The sequence below is a fragment of the Salmo salar genome, chromosome ssa27 (assembly GCF_905237065.1).
Source record: "Salmo salar chromosome ssa27, Ssal_v3.1, whole genome shotgun sequence".
Taxonomy (NCBI): Eukaryota; Metazoa; Chordata; class Actinopteri; order Salmoniformes; family Salmonidae; genus Salmo; species Salmo salar.
The window spans coordinates 18281667-18294410 of record NC_059468.1 but is presented as its reverse complement, the minus strand read 5'-3'; the positions used below and the strand labels follow the sequence as shown (position 1 = coordinate 18294410).

The 12744-nt window shown below is 47.6% G+C and overlaps 1 protein-coding gene across 2 annotated transcripts in view; it reads right to left on the bottom strand.

Moving 5' to 3' along the window:
* LOC106588635 (AT-rich interactive domain-containing protein 1A) overlaps positions 1–12744 on the bottom strand; it is a 134838-nt gene that overhangs the window by 110621 nt on the left and 11473 nt on the right. For both annotated transcript variants that reach the window (XM_045709601.1, XM_045709602.1), the window contains exons 2-4: positions 2204–2431; positions 796–1455; positions 563–679 (exon numbers count right to left, since the gene is read on the bottom strand). In XM_045709601.1, the coding sequence (XP_045565557.1) occupies positions 563–679; positions 796–1455; positions 2204–2431 (1005 nt within the window). The remainder of the gene's footprint in view (positions 1–562; positions 680–795; positions 1456–2203; positions 2432–12744) is intronic.

Below are 12744 nucleotides of genomic sequence, written 5' to 3'. Positions count from 1 at the left end.
GATAAACTAAGCATTTGCTAATTAAACAGGGGTGATTATTTCAAAGTGAAAAGGATGATCTTTTTGTTGTTGTTTTGTTTAAGTACCTTTTATTTACCTAATGAACATGTTTTCAGCTGCTTATCTAGACAGGTGAATTGTGGTTCAGTAAACGTGGCCTTCTCGACCCATCTATCCTCGGTGTCCAACAGCTCCACCAACCAAACCCCTTCCTCACCTCATTCACTCCTCCTCCCGGTGGAGTGTGAAGGGAACGCTCACGTCAGAGTAGCTGTCAACCCAGGAGAGACTGGGGTGATTTCCCCCACGCTCAAGACTCACCGTCAATAAACACTGACTCGTGTGTGTGTGTTCCAGCCGATTACCATGTGTATAGTCAAGGTCAAGGTCAACACAGCCAGCAGTCCAACAGAGGGGACTGGGCCAGAGGAGGTGAATATGCTAAACTTGGGTGCTGGGAAAAGATGACTGCTGAGTGGACAACTAAGGAGATAGAGGTTGTTGTAGTGTGGTAGATTGTGTGCATGTATGTGTGTGTTGAGTGACAGACAGGACTGCTTACTGGTAAACTAGAAGGCCGTCCCTGCATGCTGTCCTCTGCGCCACTCTTGCTGGAAGTCATAGGCTGGTTGGAGGGGGGAGCGCTGGACTGGGAGCTGAACGAGTCCTGGGAGAGCTCCTGAAGAGAGAGGGAAGAAAGAGGGTGAGGAAAAACAGATGAGGAACCCTGAAAGCCTGAGTAAGCTTCTCAAGCTAACGCCTAGGACTTAGTTCAGCGGATAGGTGGTGTTTTACCTGTGGCGGAGGTGGAAACCGCTGGAAGGGCGACTGCTGCAGGGGTGGGGTCTGGGAGTAGGGTGAGGGCTGGCCCTGCTGAGACTGACCCTGCTGCTGTGGGGGTCCACCGTGGCCTGGAGATGGGTGGTGGCTCGGGGAGGATTGGTGGCTGGCGGGTGGCTGGTGGACTGGGGGTTGTTGATGGCCTGGGGGTGGCTGGGCCTGTGGAGGGGCCGCCCTATCTTGTTGCTGCTGTGGGGGTCCTTGCTGCTGCGGGGGTCCTTGCTGCTGCGAGGGGGGTTGCTGCTGTGAAGGCTGCTGCCCCTGCACTGGGCCTGGGGGTCCTTGCTGCTGAGGGTAGCTGGGCTGGGGGCCCTGACCCTGGGGCCCGGGCTGGCCCTGCTGGGGCCCCGGCTGGGGCCCCGGCTGCTGCTGGGGCTGGGGTGGTCCCTGGTTGTAGGGTGGCTGGGCCTGGGATGGACCCCCTTGCGGAGGCCCTTGGCCCTGGGAGGGGTGGGCCTGCTGGGGGTAGGGGGCCTGGGTTCCAGGGGTAGTCTGGGGCTGCTGGGGATATGGGGCCTGCTGCTGGCCAGCGTGTGGTGGGGGGCCGTGCTGGCTGTAGTAGCCCTGGCTCTGCTGACCGTAGCCCCCTGGACCCTGCTGCCCAAAGCCGGCCATCTAGAGAGAGGACAAACCGCAATGTAGTCACAGATTTAGTCGCTTTACCATCTACGTCAGTGTCGCAAACTCCCTGTCCAAAATGCGGTCCGCAGGCCCATTTAATGGAGCCCACAGAAAAAAACAAGTAGAGTCCTCTGGTCTACATAACAACAGTTATTTTAGTCCTATTGAGATCAAGCCCTGCACACACAATTGGCAAAATACAATATATTACGAAATGCACAAAAAATGACAAATTCTTTTTCATGAAAAACAACCACATTCAGCGGTTAGCATAAAACGTAATGAATTTTTCTACATGAGGCAATATTAAGAGGATTTAATAGCAATACTCTTTACTAGCTGCCCTTTTAAAATGTCACTTGGTGGTCTTGTGGCTTTTCTGTACGTAAAAAGACTCATCACACAGAACATTGGCGTTGTATTGTTCTCAAGTCCCTCCAAAGACTAGCTGACCCAGCTAGTCCACTGAGGAAAGAAAAGCTGTGTGATGTCTCGCGGGGCACTTACCCTCTGAACCATTCAAAGACCTGCATCAAACCCACCTGAAGTGGCTGTTGTCTGAGACAGGACTAGTCTCCTCTACAGGGTGCCAATAACACTCAACAGGCCTGTCTGTGTGTGTGTCTAAACTAACGGAGACGTTTAAGCTGTGACTGCATGGCAGTGTTATGATCGACAGAGTGTGCTGATCGACAGAGAGAGAGAGAGAGAGGGAGAGAGAAGGATCGACAGCATTACCAACCTGTTGTCCGTACTGCATGCCAGCCATGCCGGTGGGGGTGCGCCCCTGCATGCCCATAGGATACCTTTGAGGCCCCGGGGGTCCATAGCCCTGGCCTGGGTAGGAGGCACCCTGCTGGGCCCCTGGAGGAGGAGCGCCCTGTCCCTGGCCTTGCTGCTGGGAGTAGGGGTTGGCTCCACCATACCCCTGGCCCCGCATCTTCCCTACATGGTCCATAGGGCTGGGGGGCTGGAGAGAGAGGGGGAGGGCTTGTAAGAAACCAAACTTAGGACATTCATACATTTATTTCCATCTTTAACATTGCAATCACTGAACTCCTTAATAAAATCATTTGAACCAACGCAACTCATTCAAATGTGACCCTTTGAGGAATGGTACACAAGCTAAGCAGGAAATAAAACACGAGATGTCATAACTAAGCCATGCCGCCGGTGGGAAAAGTGAGGGTATAGCTAAAGAATGCAAAACAGTCTGGACGGATTGGTTTCCCACAAAAAAAAAAGGGAAAAACTTGTCCATGAATGAATGAATGAATGAATGAATGAATGAATGAATGAATGAATGAATGAGCCCAGTTTCGTCCCTCCATCCGTTCGCCAGGAGCATTTGACTGCCCAGGAGATCAGAATGCCAGTGGGAAGAGAAAGTTACGTTCTGACGTTGGGGACTGTTAAGGTTCCTATGAAAATAATCTGGAGGAAATAGAAGTATTGGTCTGTCTGTCTGCTGTGGCTGGAAGCGAGCACACCCCTGAGGGGAGGGGAGAGAGGCAATATGGGAGAGGACAGGCCTGACCTTGCCTGCACCTGGGGTGGAATGGCTGTGGGGGGAGGGGGAGCCACATGGCTGGGGCATCGTCTCACACACACACACACACACACACACACACACACACACACACACACACACACACACACACACACACACACACACACACAGTAGCCTCAGTACCAAATACAGTAGTCTCCGAGTCTGACTGAATTGGAGAAATACCACCACCAGTGTTTCCCCTACTACTGAGAGCTGAGGAGGGCTAGTTGGTATCGCACCACTCTTATCTTTAACTCTGCATTATTGGAAAAGTACAAGTAAGTAAGTTAGCATTTCACTGCTGTTGTCTACAAAGCATGTGATTAATAAAATTGAATTTGACTACAATAGCTGTTGTTTTCTTCTACATCTGAGCCAGTGTTCACCTTTGCATGTAAATGCCAGTGGCTGCGACCACCAGCATACCATCAGAGAGGATGCTAGTACAGAGAGAGGATGCTAGTACAGAGAGAGGATGCTAGTACAGAGAGAGGATGCTAGTACAGAGAGACGATGCTAGTACAGAGAGAGGATGCTAGTACAGAGAGAGGGTGCTAGTACAGAGAGAGGATGCTAGTACAGAGAGAGGATGCTAGTACAGAGAGAGGATGCTAGTACAGAGAGAGGATGCTAGTACAGAGAGAGGATGCTTTGAAGTACCAGACAGCAGCACCTTGAGCCTCTTGCACCCCGAGACATGACGGCAACACACAGACACAAAGCAACAGACAAAACACCTTCTCACTGCTTCCCATGGTTACTCATCCATGTCATGTTTTTCCCTCCCAAACCAAACCTCAGTGCCTGATTATACGAATCTATTTATAGCCCAGACCAGAGAGCAGGGAGAGGAGGGAGAGGAGGGAGAGGGCAGTGTGCCTGAAACGTAACAGGTCCCAGCTGTATGGTGTTTGAACCCATGCCAGAGACCAGTCCTCTTCGCCTCCTGTTTTAATAACGCTGTTTTGGCATTACGTGAATGACACTCGCGAACGGGGGAGGGGTGAGGAAACTGGTCCCGTGGGGGCAGCAAGGGGGAGGAGGGGGGGGGGGTTGTCAGCATAAGGAGATAACACATTCTATCCACTCCACAGGGCAGGCCTCCCCCTCTCTCCAGGGCTACCCCAGGTTCAAGGACAGAGTGCGCGTTACTCTACTCCCTAGGGTCATAACAGGACCCCCCCACAGGGAGGTGGTCTCCTGTGACCTCTCCTGCACTTTTAACCCTGTCCGTCTCTGAGTCTGAATGGATGTGCATAGCATCCAGCCACACAATTCCCTAGCGATCCTCTGGCTGGAAAAGCAAAATACTGTTTGTTTGCAACCACTTTCAAGCTGGACGTATTAAAATGGTTTTATTTGGTTAAAACACAAATCACCGCCATGATAGCTAGCCTATAGTGCAGAAAAAGATCATCGGTTTTCCCAGCTAACAATAGCAGTGTTAAGCTTCACTCCAAGAGAGTTTGAATGTGTCTGTCTGCCACTAAACTAGGATGATCTGTCCTGTCTAGTCACCTTCCCTCCCTCCAGCCACGTGTACCTACCTAACCCCTGTGTTGACATCTCCATGGCAACCGCATACATCCACTGTGTGTGCACACAGTACGTAACCTCCTCTCACCTGAGCAGGGCAGCGTCCCAAACCGGCACCTTATGGAGCCCAATTCCTTATTATATATCCCATAGGGCTCTGGTAAAATGTGTGCACTTTATAGGGAATGGGGTGACATTTAAGGCCACTAGCTGCTATTTACCAGCCTCCCTTTTTTTATGATCAACTACAAACACAGAGACGTAAGAAAAACAAAGGTAAAACCAAAACAATGGAGGCAGGCGGTCAGTTTTACTCGCCTCACAGGGCTGTCATTCAATCACAATCAGGTGACTGACCATCCTTTATACTATTCTTCCATTGATCGGTTTACTACCAAGCCCTTCCTTATATTGTTGAAGTTGTTCAAACGTCTGACACACACACACACACACACACACACACACACACACGCACGTCTCCGAGGCCCTCTGGGATCCCTTGAGGTGTGAGAGAAGAGAGGGAGCCCTGTCTTTTCATTCTCCTGGATGGAGGTCAAGGATTGTTCAGGCAGTATCCTGCTTACCTCACCTGCTGAATGCTGTGGCACAGTGCTTCTATGAATGAACTGTTGCTTTGAACAGAATCACACCAGACTAGGGCTGTCCCGGACAACAACAACTAAAATCATCTTGGTCAACCAAGACTCGTCTGTGTATTTTTCCATATACAGTGCATTCGTAAAGTATTCAGACCCCTTGACTTTTTCAAATCAAATGTTATTTGTCACATGCGCCGAATACAGTGAAATGCTTACTTAAAACTGCATTGTTGGTTAAGGGCTTGTAAGAAAATACCTACAAAGTAAGAGATAAGAATAACATAATTAAAGAGCAGGAGTAATAGCGCGGCTATATACAGGGAGTACCGGTACAGAGTCAATGTGGAGGCTATATACAGGGGTACTGGTACAGAGTCAATGTGGAGGCTATATACAGGGAGTACCGGTACAGAGTCAATGTGGAGGCTATATACAGGGAGTACCGGTACAGAGTCAATGTGGAGGCTATATACAGGGGTACTGGTACAGAGTCAATGTGGAGGCTATATACAGGGAGTACCGGTACAGAGTCAATGTGGAGGCTATATACAGGGGTACTGGTACAGAGTCAATGTGGAGGCTATATACAGGGAGTACCGGTACAGAGTCAATGTGGAGGCTATATACAGGGAGTACCGGTACAGAGTCAATGTGGAGGCTATATACAGGGGTACTGGTACAGAGTCAATGTGGAGGCTATATACAGGGGTACTGGTACAGAGTCAATGTGGAGGCTATATACAGGGGTACTGGTACAGAGTCAATGTGGAGGCTATATACAGGGAGTACCGGTACAGAGTCAATGTGGAGGCTATATACAGGGAGTACCGGTACAGAGTCAATGTGGAGGCTATATACAGGGGTACCGGTACAGAGTCAATGTGGAGGCTATATACAGGGGTACTGGTACAGAGTCAATGTGGAGGCTATATACAGGGGTACTGGTACAGAGTCAATGTGGAGGCTATATACAGGGAGTACCGGTACAGAGTCAATGTGGAGGCTATATACAGGGGTACCGGTACAGAGTCAATGTGGAGGCTATATACAGGGGGTACCGGTACAGAGTCAATGTGGAGGCTATATACAGGGGTACTGGTACAGAGTCAATGTGGAGGCTATATACAGGGGGTACCGGTACAGAGTCAATGTGGAGGCTATATACAGGGGGTACCGGTACAGAGTCAATGTGGAGGCTATATACAGGGAGTACCGGTACAGAGTCAATGTGGAGGCTATATACAGGGGTACTGGTACAGAGTCAATGTGGAGGCTATATACAGGGAGTACCGGTACAGAGTCAATGTGGAGGCTATATACAGGGGTACCGGTACAGAGTCAATGTGGAGGCTATATACAGGGAGTACCGGTACAGAGTCAATGTGGAGGCTATATACAGGGAGTACCGGTACAGAGTCAATGTGGAGGCTATATACAGGGGTACCGGTACAGAGTCAATGTGGAGGCTATATACAGGGGTACCGGTACAGAGTCAATGTGGAGGCTATATACAGGGGGTACCGGTACAGAGTCAATGTGGAGGCTATATACAGGGGGTACCGGTACAGAGTCAATGTGGAGGCTATATACAGGGGTACTGGTACAGAGTCAATGTGGAGGCTATATACAGGGGGTACCGGTACAGAGTCAATGTGGAGGCTATATACAGGGAGTACCGGTACAGAGTCAATGTGGAGGCTATATACAGGGGTACTGGTACAGAGTCAATGTGGAGGCTATATACAGGGTGTTACGGTACAGAGTCAATGTGGAGGCTATATACAGGGGTACCGGTACAGAGTCAATGTGGAGGCTATATACAGGGGTACTGGTACAGAGTCAATGTGGAGGCTATATACAGGGGTACTGGTACAGAGTCAATGTGGAGGCTATATACAGGGGGTACCGGTACAGAGTCAATGTGGAGGCTATATACAGGGGTACTGGTACAGAGTCAATGTGGAGGCTATATACAGGGGTACTGGTACAGAGTCAATGTGGAGGCTATATACAGGGGTACTGGTACAGAGTCAATGTGGAGGCTATATACAGGGGGTACCGGTACAGAGTCAATGTGGAGGCTATATACAGGGGGTACCGGTACAGAGTCAATGTGGAGGCTATATACAGGGGTACTGGTACAGAGTCAATGTGGAGGCTATATACAGGGGGTACCGGTACAGAGTCAATGTGGAGGCTATATACAGGGAGTACCGGTACAGAGTCAATGTGGAGGCTATATACAGGGAGTACCGGTACAGAGTCAATGTGGAGGCTATATACAGGGAGTACCGGTACAGAGTCAATGTGGAGGCTATATACAGGGGTACTGGTACAGAGTCAATGTGGAGGCTATATACAGGGGTACTGGTACAGAGTCAATGTGGAGGCTATATACAGGGGGTACCGGTACAGAGTCAATGTGGAGGCTATATACAGGGGTACTGGTACAGAGTCAATGTGGAGGCTATATAGAGGGTGTTACGGTACAGAGTCAATGTGGAGGCTATATACAGGGGTACTGGTACAGAGTCAATGTGGAGGCTATATACAGGGGTACTGGTACAGAGTCAATGTGGAGGCTATATACAGGGGGTACTGGTACAGAGTCAATGTGGAGGCTATATACAGGGGGTACCGGTACAGAGTCAATGTGGAGGCTATATACAGGGGTACTGGTACAGAGTCAATGTGCGGGGACACAGGTTAGTCAAGGCACAGTTCTGGGGAAGGGTACCAAAGAATGACTGCAGCACTGAAGGTCCAAGAATACAGTGGCCTCCATCATTCTTAAATTAAATGTTAATGCGACGCTCCCCCCGTCCAACCTGGCGGAGCGACGCTCCCCCCGTCCAACCTGGCGGAGCGACGCTCTCCCCGTCCAACCTGGCGGAGCGACGCTCCCCCCGTCCAACCTGGCGGAGCGACGCTCCCCCGTCCAACCTGGCGGAGCTACGTCCCCCCTCCAACCTGGCGGAGCTACGCTCCCCCCTCCAACCTGGCGGAGCGACGCTCTCCCCGTCCAACCTGGCGGAGCGACGCTCCCCCCGTCCAACCTGGCGGAGCGACGCTCCCCCCGTCCAACCTGGCGGAGCGACGCTCCCCCCGTCCAACCTGGCGGAGCGACGCTCCCCCCGTCCAACCTGGCGGAGCGACGCTCCCCCCGTCCAACCTGGCGGAGCGACGACTCCCCCGTCCAACCTGGCGGAGCGACGCTCCCCCCGTCCAACCTGGCGGAGCGACGCTCCCCCGTCCGACCTGGCGGAGCGACGCTCCCCCGTCCAACCTGGCGGAGCGACGCTCCCCCCCTCCAACCTGGCGGAGCGACGCTCCCCCCCTCCAACCTGGCGGAGCGACGCTCCCCCCCTCCAACCTGGCGGAGCGACGCTCCCCCCGTCCAACCTGGCGGAGCAACGCTCCCCCCGTCCAACCTGGCGGAGCAACGCTCCCCCCGTCCAACCTGACAGAGCTTGAGAAGATCTGCAGAGAAAAATGGTAGAAACTCCACGAATACAGGTGTGCCAAGCTTGTAGCGTCCTACCCAAGATGACTTGAGGCTGTAATCACTGCCAAAGGGGCTTCAACAAAGTACTGAGTAAAGGGTCTGAATACTTATGTAAATGTGATATTCATTTTATATATATATATATATATATATATATATATATATATATATATATATATATATATATATATATATAGAGAGAGATTTGCAAACATTTCTAAAAACCAGTTTTTGCTATGTCATTATGGGGGTTTGTGTGTAGATTGAAGGAAATAAATGATTTAATCAATTTTAGAATAAGGCTGTAACGTAACAAAATGTGGAAAAGGTGAAGGTCTGAAAGCTTTCAGAATGCGCTGTATGTATGTATGTATGTATGTATGTATGCATGTATGCATGTATGCATACACACACACTTACGCCCATCTCAATCCATTGCCGGAGACCTAGACTGAAAGCCAATTCATGGTTGATCTGAAAGATGTGGTCGGAGTGTCCATATGGATGGTGTGACAGTTAGAGCCTCCAGAGGCCAACTCACCATGCGCCTCCCAAATGTTGTAACAGCGCGGAGGGCTCTGTATAAGTCCGCATTGACATGATTGGTCGACGGTAAAACACAAACTCACTTCCTTGACAACAGCTCTGCGAATCCCAAGAAGAACTTCCGCCGAGGTCGCATCAACGTAAATTTTGTTCTAGATGTCTCCGGCACCCTCAAGGCATTTGTCTTATTTCATCAAACCGTAAGCTTTAAGCATCAGACAAGCTCAATGCATATCGTTTATTTTATTGAAACACACAGTGTGTCTATATATAGAAAAATACACTTTCAAAATGTCTGCCAATCGATTGGTTGAAAGAACAGACTACAGACAGGTGTTTTTTTTGTAGGGGACAACCGTAATGTGCTTTAATGAAATCAACTGGACTGATCAAAAATATAAACACAACATGTAAAGTGTTGGTCCCAAGTTTCATGAGCTGAAATAAAAGATCCCAGAAATGTTCCAAATGCACCAAAATGTTATCTCTTTCAAATTTTGGCAACAAATGTGTTTACATCCCTGTTAGTGAGCATTTTATCCTTTGCCAAGATAATCCATCCACCTGACAGGTGTGGCACATCAAGAAGCGGATGAAACAGCATGATCATTACACAGGTGCACCTTAAAAGGCCACTCTAAAATGTGCCGTTTTGTCACACAACACAATGCCACAGATGTCTCTAGTTTTGAGGGAGCGTGCAGTTGGCATGCTGACTGCAGGAATGTCCACCAGAGCTGTTGTGCAAATCAGACAGCTCTCTTGCACACAAATGAAAAATGTTTTTGTTTTTGCTACTGCTCAACTCAAGAAATCTCAGTCGACCAACAGCTTATCGACCAGTTGACTAAATGAGGTCAGCCCTACACCAGACGCATCAAGGTCGGTATTTCAACCCCTCAACATTTTTGTTTTTCTTCATGCTGAATCTTACAATATTGTAAATAAACCTACCATTTCCATTATCTGCTTACATTCCCCAAAAAAGGAATAGTGTATTCCACAGTTTGCAGAAGCATGACTTTCCCCCATTGTAGCCTACATCCTGAGTTAAGCTCTAAGCTGACTGGTGAGCATGACCGTAAAAAGATAGCAGTTAAACACAAAGGTTTATGAGCCAACCACAAGATAAGCCAGACACCCTCCAGCCCTCCTCTATCTCTCTCTACCCCACACTGTTCTCTCTCTTTCTGTCCACTCATCTAATCAATCACTGGAGGAAACTCCTCCCTCCCTCCTCCCTCTGCCCTTTTTTTCCCCTCTTTCCCCCAAATAAATAAATAAATGAAATTAGCACATGGCTAATCTGCATAGAGGAAAGCCAGAGCAGTCCTGGCAGAGAAGGTTGAGCAGTTGGGCCTGGGAGGGTGGTGGAAGGGACTGATGATACTGGTGCGCCCTTTCTCTCCCAGTGGACTCAAACAGATGGTCTGGGGGCAGACAAACAAGTCCTGCTAATTTAATCCACCACATGGCCTAGGATCTACACAGACTATTGTTCTGTTGTAAAGCCCTCCACACATGCACATTGGGGCTCTAGCACTCAGGGCCTCCCTTAAACGGGTTGTCACTGTCACTTAGGCCCTATGATTTGCTGGTCGGTTTTGCGTATGTCAAACATGGATGTTAAGCCATTTAGTAGAGCTACTTCAAACCAACCCTAAGAAACAGCTTGTAAACCTCCTGAACAGTCCGAATCCAGTGAGTGTTCCCACATGCTAAGGAAAAAGGACTACTCTTTGCTTTCCGACAAGGACGTATGAAGAGGAACAAGAACACCAGTAAGAACTATACCAGTACGTCGGTCTTCAGCTCTGTTCCCCTGACTATCACAGGCCCAGAGCAAAAGCTGGTGAAACACTTAAAAAAACTAACTAACAACAGCTAAAACAAAAATGTCTATTAACAGTCAATTACCCGTTGGTTTTTAAAGTAAATATTACGTCTGGTGGGCGAAATAGTCATTTGTCTGAGCGGGTTTGTTAAAGAGCTAATGTAAACAACCATCCATACCTGTTAAAGAGCTAATGTAAACAAAACAACCATCCATACCTGTTAAAGAGCTAATGTAAACAACCATCCATACCTGTTAAAGAGCTAATGTAAACAACCATCCATACCTGTTAAAGAGCTAATGTAAATAAACAACCATCCATACCTGTTAAAGAGCTAATGTAAACAACCATCCATACCTGTTAAAGAGCTAATGTAAACAACCATCCATACCTGTTAAAGAGCTAATGTAAACAAAACAACCATCCATACCTGTTAAAGAGCTAATGTAAACAAAACAACCATCCATACCTGTTAAAGAGCTAATGTAAACAACCATCCATACCTGTTAAAGAGCTAATGTAACAAACAACCATCCATACCTGTTAAAGAGCTAATGTAAACAAAACAACCATCCATACCTGTTAAAGAGCTAATGTAAACAACCATCCATACCTGTTAAAGAGCTAACGTAAACAAAACAACCATCCATACCTGTTAAAGAGCTAATGTAAACAAAACAACCATCCATACCTGTTAAAGAGCTAATGTAAACAAAACAACCATCCATACCTGTTAAAGAGCTAATGTAAACAACCATCCATACCTGATAAAGAGCTAATGTAAACAACCATCCATACCTGTTAAAGAGCTAATGTAAACAACCATCCATACCTGTTAAAGAGCTAATGTAAACAACCATCCATACCTGTTAAAGAGCTAATGTAAACAACCATCCATACCTGTTAAAGAGCTAATGTAAACAACCATCCATACCTGTTAAAGAGCTAATGTAAACAACCATCCATACCTGTTAAAGAGCTAATGTAAACAACCATCCATACCGGTTAAAGAGCTAATGTAAACAAAACAACCATCCATACCTGTTAAAGAGCTAATGTAAACAACCATCCATACCTGTTAAAGAGCTAATGTAAACAAAACAACCATCCATACCTGTTAAAGAGCTAATGTAAACAACCATCCATACCTGTTAAAGAGCTAATGTAAACAAAACAACCATACCTGTTAAAGAGCTAATGTAAACAAAACAACCATACCTGTTAAAGAGCTAATGTAAACAACCATCCATACCTGTTAAAGAGCTAATGTAAACAACCATCCATACCTGTTAAAGAGCTAATGTAAACAACCATCCATACCTGTTAAAGAGCTAATGTAAACAAAACAACCATCCATACCTGTTAAAGAGCTAATGTAAACAAAACAACCATCCATACCTGTTAAAGAGCTAATGTAAACAAAACAACCATCCATACCTGTTAAAGAGCTAATGTAAACAACCATCCATACCTGTTAAAGAGCTAATGTAAACAACCATCCATACCTGTTAAAGAGCTAATGTAAACAACCATCCATACCTGTTAAAGAGCTAATGTAAACAAAACAACCATCCATACCTGTTAAAGAGCTAATGTAAACAAAACAACCATCCATACCTGTTAAAGAGCTAACGTAAACAAAACAACCATCCATACCTGTTAAAGAGCTAATGTAAACAAAACAACCATCCATACCTGTTAAAGAGCTAA